The sequence below is a fragment of the Cyprinodon tularosa genome, unplaced genomic scaffold (assembly GCF_016077235.1).
Source record: "Cyprinodon tularosa strain WSP-4 unplaced genomic scaffold, ASM1607723v1 ctg125, whole genome shotgun sequence".
Classification (NCBI taxonomy): Eukaryota; Metazoa; Chordata; class Actinopteri; order Cyprinodontiformes; family Cyprinodontidae; genus Cyprinodon; species Cyprinodon tularosa.
In genome coordinates, this window is record NW_024038059.1 from 1,012,188 (window position 1) to 1,031,095 (window position 18,908).

The following is an 18,908-nucleotide window of genomic DNA, read 5'->3' on the forward strand; positions in this document are numbered from 1 at the left end:
AATCATTCAGTTACGATCTGTGGCCGATTTCTCTTTGCATCTATATTTATAAACTTTCTTAAGAAATGACACTGAGCAAAAACACTGAGTTGTGTGTCCAGCAAGAACCTTCTAATACTTCAAAATCTCCCTGCTCATAATTGAATTCTATAGCAGGATAAGTGGTGGTTTTAAAAATACATTTGAACCAAATATCAGTCACTTTGACAACAATCCGCAGCAACATAAAAAAGCAATAGGAAGATAACCGGACAATAAAACAGCATAAATCCTCTTGTCCTCTTTTCCACTGTCCATTGACATAATTTATTTTAAAATATTTTGACTAGATTTGCTATAATGAGGCAGATAGTGTTTGGTTCTGGGGATCTAGGTAGCAGTTATTTCAAATAGCCCTTTTAAAACTAAGCCTAAACTCTTCTTAATTATACTCCAGGTAAGATGCATAATTCAGCTGACGAAACCAATCTGGGATGAAAATTTCACTCCTGAACCATGTTTACACTCTGGGGTTTATTATAAAGTTGTTAACTGACAAAGGCAGAGGTTTGATATGCCTGGGACACACAAATCCTTTTCTTACATATATGAATACATGCTCTCAATTGTTAATATTAAAGCTACGCTATGTTGGGATGCAGGGATGATTCTGCATGTTTCCTTATAATTTTCCGATCAGTCTGCAGCTAGCTTTAGTTGATAAAGGCAACAGAAGGTCCTGCGGATGGAGCAATAAGGTTTGACAGTGGAGGCCCTTATGCACTGTAATTCCTTCACCAGAGCTTTAGGTGAACCCCCTGATTTCCTGAAAGGGTTGCAGGGTCACTGAAAAAAAGCTCATTCTGTGGAAATAGCCCATTAGATGGCGAATCAATTCCTGCTAGCATTCAGCAATGGAGACAAATTGTTCTGCCCGACTCCTGCTTCTGTGCTGAGCTTTCCACAAAAGCACTTGGAGAGATGGCGTTAGATTTAGACAACACAGCTGCACTGTGCGTTTGACTGAAAGGCCTCTGCCTTTTAACGCATTACAACTGTCAGTTTGCGATGACTGTCATCATGGTTTCTTCTAACCTCAGAATTTTGTCGCTGCTCTGTCAGATTTAAATAAAACATCAATCTGATTGTGTGTTTAATAATTCATTTAAAAGGCAGTGTTATCTTTCAGAGTGAAACATGGTGTGTGTGTTTAGAGCCAGGATTTTCTTCAGTGCAGTGACAGAAGGCAGTTGTTTGGATGCTGAATTTAGAGCGGAGCTTATCCTTTGGTTTGTCCACAAACTCTGAGTCACGATTCAAAACACGGATTGGGGCTGGCTGTGATTCACATTGCTTCTTGTGACAGATTTGGCAGGAGCGCACACACTCAGTGTAATACCACAGCACCGCGCTCCTGTCTATATTATTTTGAAGCTCAGAGGGGGTTTTGTGCCAGCACCATGAGTGGACTCTGTTTGCTCCCATGCGTCACACAGAGGTGAAGCAGCTTGTCAGTCCAAGACCCCCAGATTCTTGGATGGAGCGATGCCTTTTTTATTGACTGATCCTTTCAAATTCCATTCTCTTTGTCATCATAGCATATCTTATTTTATGTCATTTCTGTCACCCTCTCTCTCTCTGACACACATACATTCTTGTCTTGTTATGTAATGTTGTGAGGTCCATGTATTTACTGTCAGATTTCCATTTATGTTCAACCCTTTTTATGCCCTAACCCTCACAATAACTATAAACCTAACCACTAGCAGTGCATACCTAACCTTAACTTAATTTCACACCGTAATCCTAAACCTAACCTAAAGGAAAAAAAGCAAACAAATGAGGACCAGCAATAGGTCCTCACTTTGCCACCGTCTTATGAAAATTGACTCGAAATATCTGTCTGTAATGCTGGATTTGTAATGTTTTGTAATTTGTGTCTAAATTCAGATAGCTGCCAATCTGATTATTACAAATTCAAATAGGTTGCTACATATACAAACTCAACTACACAGGTCATGTAAACCAACTGTATATCCACAGTACATAAACACTGCAGTTAAGTATATATTTACAATTTTCTCAATCAACTGTCTTCCTTTTAGATCAACTTTTCACACTTAGGTGCTTGGACTTGTCTCTATAAACCCAATTAATTACTGTTACAAAAATGTTCATGGAAAATGCACAGCAAGCAGTTTTATGGATGCAAAGAATCTATCTTGTCATAGCAGACAAGCTCTGGTTACCTTTTGCAGTAGGATTTAAATTAATTAGGACCTTCATTGTTTCTTATATTAAGTTATCCTTTTTTATTTTCAATGCTTAAAAGAAAAAACAAAGATTAACAATTTTGTGGCTAAATCATGAAAAGCTATTTCAAAAATGTTATACATTTTTTAGGTACCTTTTTTCAAAAGATGGCATGTAAACATTTTTTCCAATAATCCGATACCAATGTTATAGTTGGAAAGCTAGGGCTAATTCACACACAAGCTAATTTGATAGGATGTTGGCAGGTTTTACTGATATCCCACTGAACCACATAAAGCTGAATACAAAAAAAGATCCCTACTCCGACACATAAACCATTTCAACCACTAGTCCTAAAAGTTCTTAACTGTATCTAGGTTGATATGTTTTATAGTAAAGCCACTATAAACATTTAAGCCATGCCAATCCCTGACCTATAGAAGGCAGGCAATAAAGGTTGGCTGAACTGATGGTGATTGTACTCTAAATGATAGGGTATAATTTAATTTCATACCAAAATTAATTTCCCAAAGTTGTTTGACTTAGTTAGAAATGGCTTAGTTAAAATTTCCGACATTTTAGGGACTATATTTGATACTCTCAAATATCTCTTTTTCTTATTGTTTTTTAAAAACCAATTATGCTTAGTGGAACAAGAGGACACACTTGTACATCTAATTCCTCCTCTAATTTCTGATTCCCCTTTTATCCTTTCCTCTCCGTTATAAATAATGCACTGCTTGTCATGCTAATGATATCAAAAATCTCCAGCTGTGCCAGCATTCCCGAACCACTGGAGGTGTCTGTACAGTTTTGACTGGTTAACCTTTTTTTTTTCTCCATCTCATACATATTTAAAAACCTCAGCACCACTTAATATTTTTATTCTCTTTTCTGTGGCTTGATTTAGATACCACAAGGCCTTTGTTTTGCGTTATACAAACATTTGTTCGACTCAGCAGATGTAATGGCTTTAATCTGACACCATGTCATCAGGATTTAATTAACACCCTCTGAAAATTGTCTGTTGGTTTGTTTAATCTTTTTTTCCCCTCTCTGATTGATGTATATTAATAAAGATCCATGAAGGTTGTGTTGGCCAAGAATCACCTGTATCTGCTGGCCTCAGTGGGAGCTAATCTGTTACTCCAGAGGCATTATTGAAGGTCGTGAAAAGCTCATAAGAGCATGTCAACACAGTGATGGCTGTCAGTGCTGGCAGCTGTCCCCTGGTGTGTAAACACAGAGAAGGATGACGCTGAGTGTAGGTGTTAAATATTAACCGCAGGACAGTTTTAGTCAAACATCATCTTTACATATTCGCATGTCATGGCCAGAATTCATTAGTTTATTTGTGAACCTCCCGATCATTCTGGCTGCTTTCATGTCTGCCACTTATTCTTATACTGCTTTTATAAGCACTTTATATATTATGTATATTGTATAATATATGGTGAGCAAGCTGTAGTTATCTGCTGTAATCCGGTTTTTGTCTAACAGGATTATCATCTGATGTCATAGGACTGAGGAAAAAAAAGGATGAATACTGTAGCTTTTCCCTGGTTTGAGGTAGAGAGATATTATACTGTCTTTACAGCCCAGTATATGATGCCCCTGAGGTAAAAAAAAATACAATAACAGCAACCATTGTTTTTACAGAAAATGCAACAATATCAAAAACCATAAGCGTACTTTTTCACAAAACTCTATATTTTCCAAAGGATTCCTACCGAATCGAACATCCAACATAAATCACAGAAAATGTCAAATTACTGCTTTTTCCTAACCAGTTTTTTTTTTCTGTTGCTGTTTTTTCTAATCCGATACCTTTGTTTGTCCGTATTTTATTCCTAGTGATAATATTTGTTAATAAAATATATCTTTAACTGTCATAAAGTTTAGTTATAGAAAAAAGTAAGCACCACTCCACATTATTTTTTAACAATTTTTTTTAAAAGCAGAAAGTTTTCTTTATGCACTTTCCTTTGTCATTAAACCTAGAGTCAGACTCACTGAAATGTAATGTACCTGTTTAAAATCGCACTTTAGATTACAGATTTATAAAAAGCATCTGCTTTCAGAGTTCAGTCTGTTGGCTGGAAAAATGTGAATTTGTTGCATTGCAATATTCAGTATGCTTACAAAGAAGTAAAAAAAAGTAGACTTCTCCATCAAATATTTTAATCTTTGTTCATGAATCCAGTTATATTAAATATTTTAATTGGGAAATTAACATACTCTATGTATAGTAAAGACAACCTTTTTCACACCAGGGGAAATGTTTTTTCTCACTTTTTTTTTGGTTTTACAATTGATTCATAACCTAGAGGCAACATGACGAAAAAATGCTTTCATCTTTTTTTTATCCAAAATTTTGTTCTGAAGAAGCCAGAGTATATCATTCTGTGTTGTCCATTGTTGTTAAGCTTGTATGAACTCTAGAGTTGGTTTCCTGTTCTTAGAGAGGCTTCAAAAAGCAAGATAATGGTGCCGATTTCTTCCTCCCCTTGAAAGGCCCCAATGTCGCAAAGATAATCCTGTTGTGTTGTTTAAGAGTGATCGGGTCTGGTCAAGCAAATGTCTGGACTAATTTATTGTGTATTGAGAATTACAACATATTGAATTATCTTGGCCCAAAGTTAGTATTGTGTGTGTGTGCTGTCCCAAATCAAGACGATCCAAGGTTTCACACGCTAGAGTTAAAAAATCGGAACTTCTGCAGCTTGACGCTACTTATCAACCATTTTAAGAAGCTGATCTGTGATCTCTTCATCTGGAGAGCTGTCAGCATAAAACAATGAAGCAAGAGTAACAAAGAATATATATAAAGGGGCTACATCCAACTTAGGTTTACAGAAAATACCAGGAGAATGTATTTAATTTATGTACAAGGAAAGGTGAGAGGACTGTGACTATTCCTTTAAAATATTTTACTGAACTTTGGTGAAAGTTTTTCATTAATATGCACTTTATCTTAATGTCAAAACTTACCAGCAAAAAATATTCGATTTTATATTTTGATACTTGAGGTTTTCACAATCAAAGAAAGCCACTTTATATTCACTTCAAGCCCCTACAAATGGCTGAGTGATTAACTGGCTTAATAAGGCTGTCACTGGGTAGTCTGTGTTTCTGCACACCTGATGGCGGGGGTCTGCTACACGGAACAACTAGAACATAATATTTAAATGTAGTGGGAGTATGATCCTGATGAACTGACGAATGGTGTTTTGGGGTGTACTTTTCTTGCTTAAAAACATCTTAAAATTTTCCGCTTGTGACAGTGAAATAAAGTATAACCGCTCTCTTGATTTCCTCAGCCATTGCACATAGAGAACTGCATTGCACATCAGATATGTCTGTTCGCATGTTGCACGACAATATTTATGCTGAAACGCATCTAACTTTAATGTGCACTAGCGTCTGAGTGGAGGCCATTGATGGCTTATGAAGTTAAAAACGTGTTCAATGTAAATTCAGCATAAACGATCTGGGTGAAATGAACCTGCTTGATCCCCTGTGCTTTTCCTGTTGCATGGAGACAACACATTGTACAACCAAAACTGTTCTATCCTGCTTTTTTATCATCTGTTTAATTATGAAAATCAATCGAGAATTTTGAAATCTTGCCATTTAAAAAAGTGTTTAGCTGACAGGGTTGTCAAGCGGTGCGGTTCTCTGCTGCTAATGCTGTTCCGTCTATTTGCTTTAACATGCTAGAGTTCAGATATTGTATGCATTTATTACTTCTTTTTAACTCCTGGTTATTTCAGCCATCATAGCATTTTTATCACCCAGAACTAGTCTCCTGTTTATTCTAATTTTTTTCCCCACACAACTTCTGCTTATTTGATAAGACCCACCCTCTCAACTTGAAAAAAAAAATGCACATGCAAAATCCTGTACCTGCTCCTAAAGGGAAAGCCTATTAAACGTGTGCAAGAGTATGCACTAACCCATTTCTCCATGTGGATGCTCTGTTTAAAAGTTGCAGTTTGCATCGCTCATACTAGCTTACTTTCCAAAAGAAGATTTACCAGTAAGTGAAAAGGGACGAGCACGTTGGACTGCCTTACGTAAACATATCACCAGAATGATTGATAATTAAGAGGACCCCTTATTTTGATGATCTATGTGGAAAAAGAACATCCTGCACTATACCTTTAAGACTAGCTTGTCTGTAACCATTCTACAATCGTACCTCACAATACTGCAAATATCAAATTTATTTTATAAGCAAAATGGAGTTCAGTTTCTTTTTCTTATCTGTGTTGTTAAACCATTAAACTGTCTTAATGCTATTCATTGAAAACAGAGGACTGTTAGAATAAAACTGCATGTTCTGCTTTTTGTCTACAGGGCCCAGTCAGAAAGTAACCCCTGGGTGATGCTGACCTCAGCTCTGCTGACCCGCTGCCAGGCCTCAAAGGGTAGATTAGACCTGGGTCAGGAGTTGGTCTCCATGGTGAGGTCTCTTTATAAGACCAAACACAAGCTCCATGTGCAGGTATCCAGCAAAAATGGTGCATTACTTTTTCTGGCTAATGTTTAATTTCTTATGGTTATATAGACTGAAAGTAGTAGCAAATAAGTTTGAAATAATTGTAATGAATATAGGATGTAAGTTGAATTTTGGTAGGTTGTTGAGACGTTGATTTACTTTTATGTGCCTGTATGCAAAACAAAGTATTGCATAATTATAATGTCTGCTTCCACCTGAGCTCTGGATCTCTGCATTCTCCAAATTAACAATCGGCTTCACTCCTCACTGATTTTCTGTTAGTGCTTTCCATACAAGACCTGTCAGTTTAGGCGGACAGCCATTGCAGTTATCCATTATTCTTTAAATTTTCAGATTTTTGTTAACACATTGCTGAGCATGATGTCATTTTTTTTTTTTTACCTAACTTCGCTTCTAACCAACTTAAAAACTTTCTCTCATTTTCCTTCCATCTTAAGCTACGTTCAGAGCACACGCGCTAGAGGCAGCAAAAGAAGCTAGTTTACATGCAATTTCAATGGTTGACGCACATCAAAGGTCCTGCAGTGCGTTTTGAGCAGCCGTAGCAGCATGTCTAAGCAGCTGAAACAACCCGTCATGAGCTTCTGAGCATCTGACGCACACAGCTCCCTGTGAAAGCAGCAGCTGCTGGAATTGAAAAAAAAAAAAACTTTTGCTGCGTGACGCATCAATCAATCAATCAATCAATCAATCAATCAATCAATCAATCAATCAGAGAAGCTGACCTGGGAGCTGGCAGGGAGAGAGACACAGCACTGCTGATGCAGATCGCTATGGTCACTCCTCTGAAACAGTTTATTAATGCCTATATTAACTTTAAATGTTGAAACCTGCAAAATATGTTTGATTTTATTATTTGGAGTCTGCAGTTTGGGTTACGTACGTCAAAAACTCTAACATCTCCTTCCAACCAGCGTGAACAGTAGAGGAAAACTGCAAAGAGGTGACCGGGCCAGAGGCTGCCTTTGAATGGGATTTCCAGTGACAGAGCACCGCCGGTCTACAGGGGTCTGAGCTGCTCTGACAGCAAAATAATATTTGAAGGCAGGATCATTATTTTGATGAACTGATTTCACGGTTTTCAGGTGGACGTGCTCACTTAAAAACATACTAAAACTACATTTTACCCACTTATAACAGCTAATATCGCATAGCCGCTCTCTGCCATTAAAAACAGGACCAGCAGAAGCATCGGACACATCTGGACAGACTTTACTGGACGCACTTCAGGAGCATCAAAGCTGCTCTTTACGCTCATCTAAACTTAAAGTGTACAAGCATCAAAAATGAAGAAGCATGAGCTTTTTGGCTGCTTCCAGCACTTGCAGTCTGAACGTAGCATTACTAATCATGGTGCTGTTTGTTGACTTTTTTTTCCCAGTAAATTAGTTTTTGCCTCCACAGAACAGCTTTTCATAACAGTTTTTAGCAGTATTTGAATATCTATATACAAATACAGGAACTACTAAAAGTAATTGGCTGCATCATGTTTTCTTTTGGGCTTTCAGACAATTGTGCACAGCTTTTGATTTTAACACTTCTGATTTCAAAAAAAGTTGTTGAATGTAAAAAAAAAATGTTTGGTTATATCATCAAAAATTAAAAACAATTAAATTGCTTATACTTTTGCAATGATGCTTTTCTACTCTTGAAAATAAATCATAACATGATGGAGTTTGTAAAATTGCTAATCTTAGCCTTGTTCTCTTGCTTGCGTTCCTCCTGCAACACTTTAAAGCGTAATGAATGTGACTCCTACACATTTTCAATCAGTCTTTTCATCTCAGTGTTGCCCTAAGGTTTTTTTTTAAATTCCGATGAACTGTGCTGCTGCACCAGCATTTTAACTCGTATCTTAATACAGGAGCCTGAAGCTATTAGTCATGAAACCTAAAGCAAGGTGGCATCAGCTCTGTGCATGTTGGAAAACATGTATTCACTAGCAGCTCTCTGATATGCGACGTCCTGCAGTGCTATTCATGCCTTGCTGAGCACTATGCAAGTAGCAGGCCAAAATGTCATTCTGTATGTCTAAGGCCAGCCTACTGTGATATTAGTTTAGCGCAAATGCTATTCAGCGTGAATAGGCTAGTGTCAGCTTTGCTGTCTGATATTACCATGGGAAGTAGGAGGGGGTGCAGATGGAGGTCTTTTACTCTGTTCTGAACAGCTTTAATTTGAATCTGCTGGAATGAAACTGCCAGAGCATGAGGGAGTCAGATTGCATTGTGTTATCCATACATTACCTTACTGAGCTGCAACAGGAGCCAGTGTATGCAGTGAACATCTGTTTATGCATAAGCCTTTATGGCTGTAAAGGATAATCCCAGTAATTAACTTTCACTTTTTTCCCTCTGTTTTTTTCCAACCTTTTTGTTCTCCTTTTTTTTATGCTTTTGGTTTGCCAATCTTATCTCACTTATCATCCTCTCCCTCTATCCTTTCATCTGCACCCCTGTCCCTCCTTCTTCAGTGTATTCGACACATAGCACACCTGCTGCTCCAAAACCAGCCGAGCCTCCAGCAGTCCGCCCTAAAACTAATGTCAGAGAGCGGCGATGAACAGCTGCTGCAGCTGACTCTGGATCAGATCAACAGCATGAGCGCAGTAAGTGTCACCGTAAAGAAAAAAAGAAAAGTCCCATGTTCATATTTTCACGCTAAGCAGGCTTTTCTGCATGGATAATACTTGAAATGCATTTTGATAAGTGTTCAATTAATTATGTACTTTGAAAATGCCACTGTTTTATAGCTTCACTGAACCCAAGATGGTGTTTAAGTTTTCTTGATTCTCTCAACCATCTGTCAGAGCCCAGATGTTTTTGGTTTGTAGCCATATAAAAAAAAGCAAAACTGAAGATAATCTTAAACAGGTGCTGGTCATAAAATTAGAATATCATGAAAAAGTAGATTGATTTCAGTAATTCCATTTCAAAAGTGAAACTTGTATATTATATTCATACATTACATACAAACTCATATATTTCAGATGTTTATTTTGTTTAATTTTGATGATTACAAATGACAACAAATGAAAATCTCAAATTCATCATATCAGAAAATTAGAATATTGTGAAAAGGTTCAAAATTGATGGCCCCTGGTGCCACACTCTAATCAGCTAATTAACTCAAACCACCTGCAAAAGCCTTTAAATGGTCTTTCAGTCTAGTTCTATAGGCTACACAATCATGGGGAAGACTGCTGACTTGACAGTTGTCCAAAAGACGACCATCGACACCTTGCACAAGGAGGGCAAGACACAAAAGGTCATCGCTAAAGAGGCTGGCTGTTCACAGAGCTCAGTGTCCAAGCACATTAATAGAGAGGCGAAGGGAAGGAAAAGATGTGGTCGAAAAAAGTGTACAAGCAAGAGAGATAACCGCACCCTGGAGAGGATTGTGAAACAAAACCCATTCAAAAATGTGGGGGAGATTCACAAAGAGTGGACTGCAGCTGGAGTGAGTGCTTCAAGAACCACCACACACAGACGTATGAAAGACATGGGTTTCTGCTGTCGCATTCCTTGTGTCAAGCCACTCTTGAACCACAGACAGCGTCAGAAGCGTCTTGCCTGGGCTAAAGAGAAACAGGACTGGACTGCTGGTGAGTGGTCCAAAGTCATGTTCTCTGATGAAAGTAAATTTTGCATTTCCTTTGGAAATCAAGGTCCCAGAGTCTGGAGGAAAAGAAGAGAGGCACTTCATCCACGTTGCTTGAAGTCCAGTGTAAAGTTTCCACAGTCAGTGATGGTTTGGGGTGCCATGTCATCTGCTGGTGTTGGTCCATTGTGTTTTCTGAGGTCCAGGGTCAACGCAGCCACATACCAGGAAGTTTTAGAGCACTTCATGCTTCCTGCAGCTGACCAACTTTTTGGAGATGCAGATTTCATTTTCCAACAGGACTTGGCACCTGCACACAGTGCCAAAGCTACCAGTACCTGGTTGAAGGACCATGGTATCCCTGTTCTTAATTGGCCAGCAAACTCTCCTGACCTTAACCCCATAGAAAATCTATGGGGTATTGTGAAGAAGAAGATGCAATACACCAGACCCAACAATTCAGAAGAGCTAAAAGCCACTATTAGAGCAACCTGGGCTATCATAACACCTGAGCAGTGCCACAGACTGATCGACTCCATGCCACGCCGCATTGCTGCAGTAATACAGGCCAAAGGAGGCCCAACTAAATACTGAGTGCTGTACATGCTCATACTTTTCATGTTCATACTTTTCAGTTGGCCAACATTTCTATAAATCCTTTGTTTTTATTGGTCTTCAGTAATATTCTAATTTTCTGATATGATGAATTTGAGATTTTCATTTGTTGTCATTTGTAATCATCAAAATTAAACAAAATAAACATCTGAAATATATGAGTTTGTATGTAATGTATGAATATAATATACAAGTTTCACTTTTTAAATGGAATTACTGAAATCAATCTACTTTTTCATGATATTCTAATTTTATGACCAGCACCTGTATACTTTGTTGTAAGGGAGACTGATATAAGAAAAACATGAATTTTATTAGATATCTGCCTAAATGACTGAATCAATTATCCTATTGGTTTCTGTACTTGATTATTTTCTACTGAAGAAGAAATCCAGAATGTGTTTATTTAGACATGAGAGCCACTAAGATAATGTTAACTTAATATGGTTTCAGTTTTTCTTTTGTGTTTTAAAAAAAATGCATTTTGGCAATTTAATGAAAAAGCTATTTGGGGCAAATTGGTTGTTGTATAATGATGCGGTCAATTTAATCTACAGATAAGGTGTTTAATATAAAATTCCAGGCTGTTCACTGTGTAATCTCCCCCAGTCTTTCTAAGACATACAGTTATTTTCAGCCCATTATGTTAGCTTTGTTTTACTTACTGTAGTAACATTCAGTAGTTTAGCTGCGCTGTTTTATTCTCTATGCATTTTGACTAATCTTCAATTAATTTGAGTTTTTCTTGCTTAAAGTGCACTTTTTCTACCCAAAATACAAAGAATACCAAACAGAACCCAGTCGAATTCAAAAGATAAGCTCTTTAAAAAAACATATAAGGTGCATATAAACCCAAAATGATTCATTCGCTAGGTGGTTTAAGTTAAATGCAGTATTTCATAACTGTGTTTTTTTTAAGAAATATGAAAAGCTTTTGACTCTCTGATCCTGTTCAGTGAATTAAAGGTTATCTGTCATAATTATTATTTTACTGTAGACATTCTTTTGCCCTCTAGAGCAAAATTGAGGACTTGCGCCTCCATCTTTGACCGCCTATATTCTATGTAATGTAGGTTAAAAAAATGTAAATCCCTTTATTGTCGCACAATGGGGAAATTCACTCTATGCATTTTGACCCATCCCCTTGGGGAGCATTGGGCTGCCATTGTGTGACACCTGGGGAGCAGTGTGGGGTTAAGGGTCTTGCTCAGAGACCCAGAGTGCAGGCTGTGGGGATTGAACCGGGAACTTGCAACCTTCTCAGAGCACAAGCACACTGCTCTAACCCACTAGGCCAGCACTCATCAGGTTATAATTATCTCATTCAATTAAAAATACATAATTTTAATCTGAGGGGGAATTATGTTTAATTGCTGCTTGCATGAAGGGTCTGCAGTAGTAGTCAGTTTTTCAACCGATCTGGAAAAGCCTTTGACTGAAAACACAGTTGTTGTTTAATAGTCCTCTGAAGAATTTCTTCAACATTTCATTTTAGCCAAGAAAAATAATGAACTACAGCTTTATAATAATTCTACAGATTTACCGACATCCTGCTTATTGTAAATATTATTTCTGAAAGGGCTGAGCCAGAGTCACAACTCAAATCTTATGAAGGAAATGTTGGAAGGGTTATTTTTTATTTTTTTAACACTGGACTTCTTGAGCAGTCATACACCACAGTAGCATCAGCAAAAAAAAAAAAAAGATTGTTTCATGCACAAGTAACATTGTAGTGAGGTTCTACTTGGGCAGATTGTCCACAGTGACCTTACCTCTTTCCATGTTTCATATCATACAGGCACTAAACTGAATAAAAAGGGAAGAGTAGAAACATTTTCAGGCCCCTTCATGAGGAGTCAAAAACCTAGCCGTTCTGTTCTTTTTAAAATCATCTTTAGGATGTCTTTGTAAATGAGCAGTGTTATATTTATCTAAAGAAGCCTTCATCCATTTGCCTATCGTTTTAGATCATTGCTAAGATAAGAAATAAAAAATGTGTGAGCTGCTCTCCATAGTTCCTCCCATCAGATAAGCAATTGTCATAAAGTATCCCCTCAGACTCTTCGACCCTTGCGACAGTATTAACTGTTGGAATCCTTATTAAATGAAATGATCAAGCTCCTGTTTTATTGGACCTGCTTTTTTATAACAGTGACATTAGGAAAGAAAGAAATGAAGTAAAGCATGGAGGGTGGTGAGAGAACCAATGTGATTTTAGACTTAAAAATTACAACATTTAATTAAAACAAGTTGATTAAAATCTTCAGTATGTCAAGGGTTTTAGTAGGGAGAGGACAAAAGATAACTAAGTTAAAATCACAACGACTGATTCCTTCTTTCTGCGTTGCTGTAATATTTTATTTATATATAGATTTAGATATACATAGATACAGATATAAGTAGATATAGGTAGAGAGATATCAGCCACATTGGATTGACTAGACCTATTTAACGTCCTGCAAGAGCATCCTAAAAGTATCCTAAAAGTATGTTTATTTGACTTAGATTTTATTTTGTCATTCTGTACACACAAGTGTACACAAAAAGAAATTGCGTAAGTACAGCTCTCTAGAATATTTCATTTTTTAAAGTGCAGCCTTGATAAAGGTAAACAGCAGTGATAAAAACATTGTGATGAAAAAAAACACTGGTGGAAAAAAAGTGATGTAAACATATAGTTACACTTACAACATTCAGTTTTTTTTACAAACCATTTTACATAACATTCAGCAGTCTAATGGCAGTGAGGAAGAAACTGTTCTGGAATCTGCTGGACCTGCATCGAATGCTGTGAAGCCTTTTCCCAGAGGGCAGCAGGGAGAACAGTTCATGGTGGGGGTGTGAGGGATCATTTATAATGTTACGTGCTCGGGACACGCAGCGCTGGGATGAAATGTCTTTAATGGAGGGAAGAGGGAATTTATGCATGGATTAATTCATTTATTTTTATGTATTTGTTTATTTAAAGGCCCTAAAAAGTTTTAAAAAAACACCCATAAAAGACACCTACTGTAAAAGTCCTTGAATAATTCTGTGAGTTTGAAATTTCACACTAAGGGCGACAGCTCTCAGTTTGTCTTTTTGGTTGTTACTTGCTTCTTTTTTGTGTTTACTATGTAGTAATCATAGCAAAATTGGGCAGAGCAGCAGATATGTCAGTGTGTGCAATCTTCTCCTTGTTGTCCAGTAGCTGTGAAATGCAATGCAGGGGAAATGCAAATCTTAGGATGCATGGCTTGCCAAAAAAACTACACTGAGTGCTTGTCAAGGGACTCAAAAATGACCTCTGCTTGGTGCAGAGTCTGCTGTAAAGCAAGTAGTCAAGTCCATGGGTCATGTTGCTTTGTTCAGCCAGTTTAGAGAGATTCGTCACAAAAAATACACCTTTGAAATTAAAAGTTTGAATGTCGTGTCTTTGCTTCACTACTTAGCATTCTCTAACATGATGACTAAAGTCCCAATGTGTGATGCTAGCTCATTTGCTGATTATGGTGACTCAGACATGACTAGCTTCCAGTTACCCACCTTGGTGTGTGCAAGTGACGGGTCACTAGTTGGAGACCTTTTTGCTACTTCAGCTGTGCTGACCATGCTACATCAGGCTTACCTGTCCTACCACTTCATGGCTGATTGCTCATTCCCAAACACTTCCATTTTCTTATTTAACAGCTCTCAGTTGACTGTGGAATATTTAGAAGTGTGGAAATTTCATGACTGGATTCGTTGCACAGGTGGCATCCTATCATAGCTCCATGCTGGAATTCACTGAGGTCCTGACAGCGACCCATTCTTTTACAAATGTTTGTAAAAACAGTCTGCATGCCTAGGTGCTTGATTTTACACACAAGTGATTGGAACACCTGATTCTAATCATTTGGATGGTTGAGCCAATATTTTGGTAACATATTGTTATTCATAATTTTGTAATGATCCAATATGATACCAAGCAAAATTTAGAGACATTCTTAAAGGGAAATATGCTGTACTGTACTGCATAATAAGTCACCTGGAAGAAAAAAAATTGTTTTCATTGGTAAATAAAGGCAAACAAGAAATATTTAGACTGTATCACATTGATTTATTCCCAGAGTTCGGTGCCAGGTAGCTCATTACCAAGAGTGTCATTACAGCAACAGAGTGAAGGAAGCTGCAGATTCTCCATTTGTGTAAATCTGTTATGGCAAAAGAGGTAGTAGTGCCAATGCTGGTGATGTTTAATTTGCTGAGGGAAATGCTGGAAAACTGAATCTCGGGGAAGAAAATCTATAACGGCAGCAGCTTTCCATGCAAATAGCTAATATGGTAAAAGTTTACAAATAGACTGGAGTATAAGAATTTTAAAATGTTAAGTGTAAGAAAGTGTGAATCAGTGTTGTTTTTTGTGTGTGTGTGTGTGTGTGCTAATTTGGAACTTTTAATTGATTTCCTGTAAAAAACAAAAAAACAAAAAAAACAACTTAGATTAACAACGGCATAAATGGCCCTTGCATGATGCTTGATCATAAAAGTCCAAACAGCAAAGTTCGGTAAATATATCAAATAAAAGTGTAACAGTTAGAGATCCATATGGGAGGAAAAAATTTAAAAAATAATAGACTCTTTAGAGCTGCAGAGTATAGTGTTTGTGTTATGAAAAAAAAAATGTATATCTAAAACAGTGGACAAAAATATCCATTTATTGATATGCTGAAAATGAATGCTTGCTGATAAAATTTGTGGATTCTTATCCCTTTATTCTTTAGTTATCTCTTCACTAAGAACACATTTCACCAGCACACTCTGTTAGCAGTTTAAATCATTTATTTTTGTATTGTTTATTAAAATTTCAAACAATTTAATGAATAAAAATTCCAAAAGTGACCTTTTCCAAATCTAAAACTTCAAATCTGGTCACCTCTGCTGGAGTATTAATTACATTTGGACATGAAATAGTGACTCAGGCTTAACAGCAATACCGTCTGTCAGCTATTTAGCACTATGAGCAGGACCAATAGATTTATTAACCAGTGTTGATGTTTTTTTTCAAGCTTTTTACTGCTCTCTGTTGATTGCTTTGAGTAGATTTAACTTTCCTTTAGGGAAAACTTGCCTGAGTAAAGGCAATTGAAGACCGAAGGTAGAAATGGAGCATAACAATCTCACAGTACAGCCTAGAATGCAACTTCTATTTACTAAAGTCATTTGTTTTATTCTGCTCTTCTCCTCTACTTTAAAGACTGGACCTAGAATTTTTCCTTTTAATAGTGTTAGACTGGCTTGTATTTTTCACAGCAATCCCTTTAGTTCTGCTTCTGTTGGCTTTAACTACTGCAGAACATACTGACCACTTTTGTTAAAACAGCTTTTTTGTTCTTGAACTCTCCATTGGTGTGTTTTTAGCTATTTTTGCTTCCAATATATCACTTTCTTTTTTTTTACTTATTTATGTAAATGTATTGGTTTGAATGAATTTAGGCTGAATGGTGTAATTCATAATTGGAGTTAAATAAGACTTAGTTGTCTTTTAAAGTATGAGAGTATGAGACGGCATTGGCTGATAATTGGTGTTACATCAATTAACTAAATTAAATTGAACTGACCTGGGTTGCCCATAGCCTTACTGTTAATTATTAGTTCGGAAATTTGTGCGATATGTGATACTGATCAAGAAAGTTAAAGAAATACTGTTAGCTGTTGTTTTACTTTTTTATCTAACCTTTATACTTTTATTATGTTTTTTTTGCTGTCATTCAAGCTCGCCCCACTCTGGGGTGTTTTATCAGATCTACAAATAGCCCCAGCTTGTCAACAGCCGCTGTGCAGCAACCATTAGCAGATCAGTATCTCAGGATCAGACATTATTGATTTCCTGGCTTAGGCTGGTCAGTTAGAAATACAGCAAGATTCTCTTCCACAGATGCGTCACTGTTAATTGAGTGTTTTTACCTTTCAGTTAGTTCAAGTGTTTCATTAAGGTTTCCTCTTTTTAAAATGTTTCACTTCATCATACCAGTCAGAATCACAATATGGAAGGTTTTACTAAATGTCGCTCATAATTTATTATGACATTAACAAGCCTGAAGTTGTGTCAAGCCAAAGTGCAAAATGAATTTATCAACCCAGCACTTGTGATTAACTGCATGAAAACCACATGCAGCTGGGAGTGATTGGCCACCTTTATCTCCAAGCACGTTTTTTCCTGGCACTGTTTAGTGTCTGATCTCCGAAATTACAGTTTTCATCACCATCAATTTTTAAACACTGATATTATGAAAATAGTTTTATAATTATAGCATCATTTCAGAGAACACGTCGACTGTGATACGTGTGTTAATTTAGCTTTAAATTTGCAGTAATTGGAGCTTTATAACAATTACCGTAAGTAGGTTTATTGAGCTCTGGATCAGGGCACAACAAAGAGATGATGAAGAACTTAGGAAGGGAGGAGAGAAGTAGGAGTATAGCAAGTTGTTTTCTTAAGGGAGACAAGGAGGTAATGGAGCAAGTATGAGGATTGGGGTGCATTCTTAATACAGAAAAATGCACTGTGCTCCTTTATTTCTCCTCTTTGGCAGCAGAGGCTTCCACAGCTTTCAGGGCAGTGTTACATGGTGTCTGGTCATTTTCGGCTCTCCCTTTCTTGCTTGTTTTAGAGAAGATGTATAGCTGTGGAGGTGGGAAAATGAGCTCTCTGAGAGGGAGCATGTCTAGCCAAATGGGAAACAAAGCTGAAGGTCTGATAAGAACCATGTTATGTCTGAATGAGCTCTGTCCAGCCAAATGTATACATAAAACACAATTACAGAAAAATGCTCTTGCTCCATTTTACGCTTCCTTTATCATTAGGTTCATTTCTGCTTTTTGTTTGGTAATGCTTAAAGTTTGCATTTTAGGCAAGTACAGTAGTGCAGTAGTGCAGTTTACAATAACTAAGAAAATGTGTACGTCATGAAAGAATTCATACAGAATAGAAAATAAAGACCAAAAAAAGACACCATTAGAGGTCAGTTTACAGTTTTTCGAACAGATTGACCTATGCCAAGTCAGACGTCTGTCAAAAAGGCACACACTTAATACTCATAGGGCCGGATCTATCAAAGGTTTGCGTGTATTAAAACGTGAGCTATTTCACTGCGCACGCTAAAAAATGTACAAACTGATCTATCAACAGCGTGCTAAAAGGATTTGGTCTTTAAAACGTGCTAAATAGCGCCTCGGATCCATTTAGTACTTTTTCTGCAATGAATATGCAATATAGGGCGTTTACACGCTAAAGTGCGTCTTGTGGGAGGAGAACATGTAAATATATTAATCTAGCACTTGCAAAGTGATTTATCAAACTTGAACGCAATTTTGCTAACGGTATCTGACTCTATATTTAACACGTTTCAAAAGAAGGTGCAAATGGTCTGTATGCCTAATTGCGCACACATGGCAGCGGTTATTGTCGCAAGAAGGAGACATGGAAATAAAGCAAGGAGACGCAGAGAACGCATTTTTTCACTCCGTGTGAATATTTTTGGAATGAAGGAGGAAACGATCATCAAACCATATAGTTTATCCAGCATTGACATTTTGGAGCTGTTGGGGGAACTCCGAATGGATTTGGAGCCAGCCACAAGGAGGACCCACGCAATACCAGATATCACAAAACTCCTTGCAACATTGCACTTTTTTGCATCTGGGTCATTCCAGCGTACGGTTGCAGCGAGAGCTGGGATCTACCAATCTCGTTTTTTCAGAAGTGCTGTCCGACGGGGTCGGGGTTCTCCCCCTGCGCCTGTGGAGCAACATGCCAAATGCTGCGGGGATCTCATCCACAGTCACAGGCCAATACAAAACACCTGTTTTTTTTTTTTTTTTGTTTTTTTTTTTTTACTGCAGCACATACCACCTTAGGGAATAAAGGTTGCCAATTTATAAATATATATACAGTATATATATATATATATATATATAT

General features: G+C 37.3%; 1 protein-coding gene across 1 annotated transcript in view; it reads left to right on the forward strand.

Moving 5' to 3' along the window:
• Window positions 1-18,908, forward strand: part of nbas (NBAS subunit of NRZ tethering complex) — a 241,803-nt gene that overhangs the window by 211,518 nt on the left and 11,377 nt on the right. The window contains exons 51-52 of the mRNA XM_038276549.1: window positions 6,592-6,739; window positions 9,228-9,362. Of these exons, the coding sequence (XP_038132477.1) occupies window positions 6,592-6,739; window positions 9,228-9,362 (283 nt within the window). The remainder of the gene's footprint in view (window positions 1-6,591; window positions 6,740-9,227; window positions 9,363-18,908) is intronic.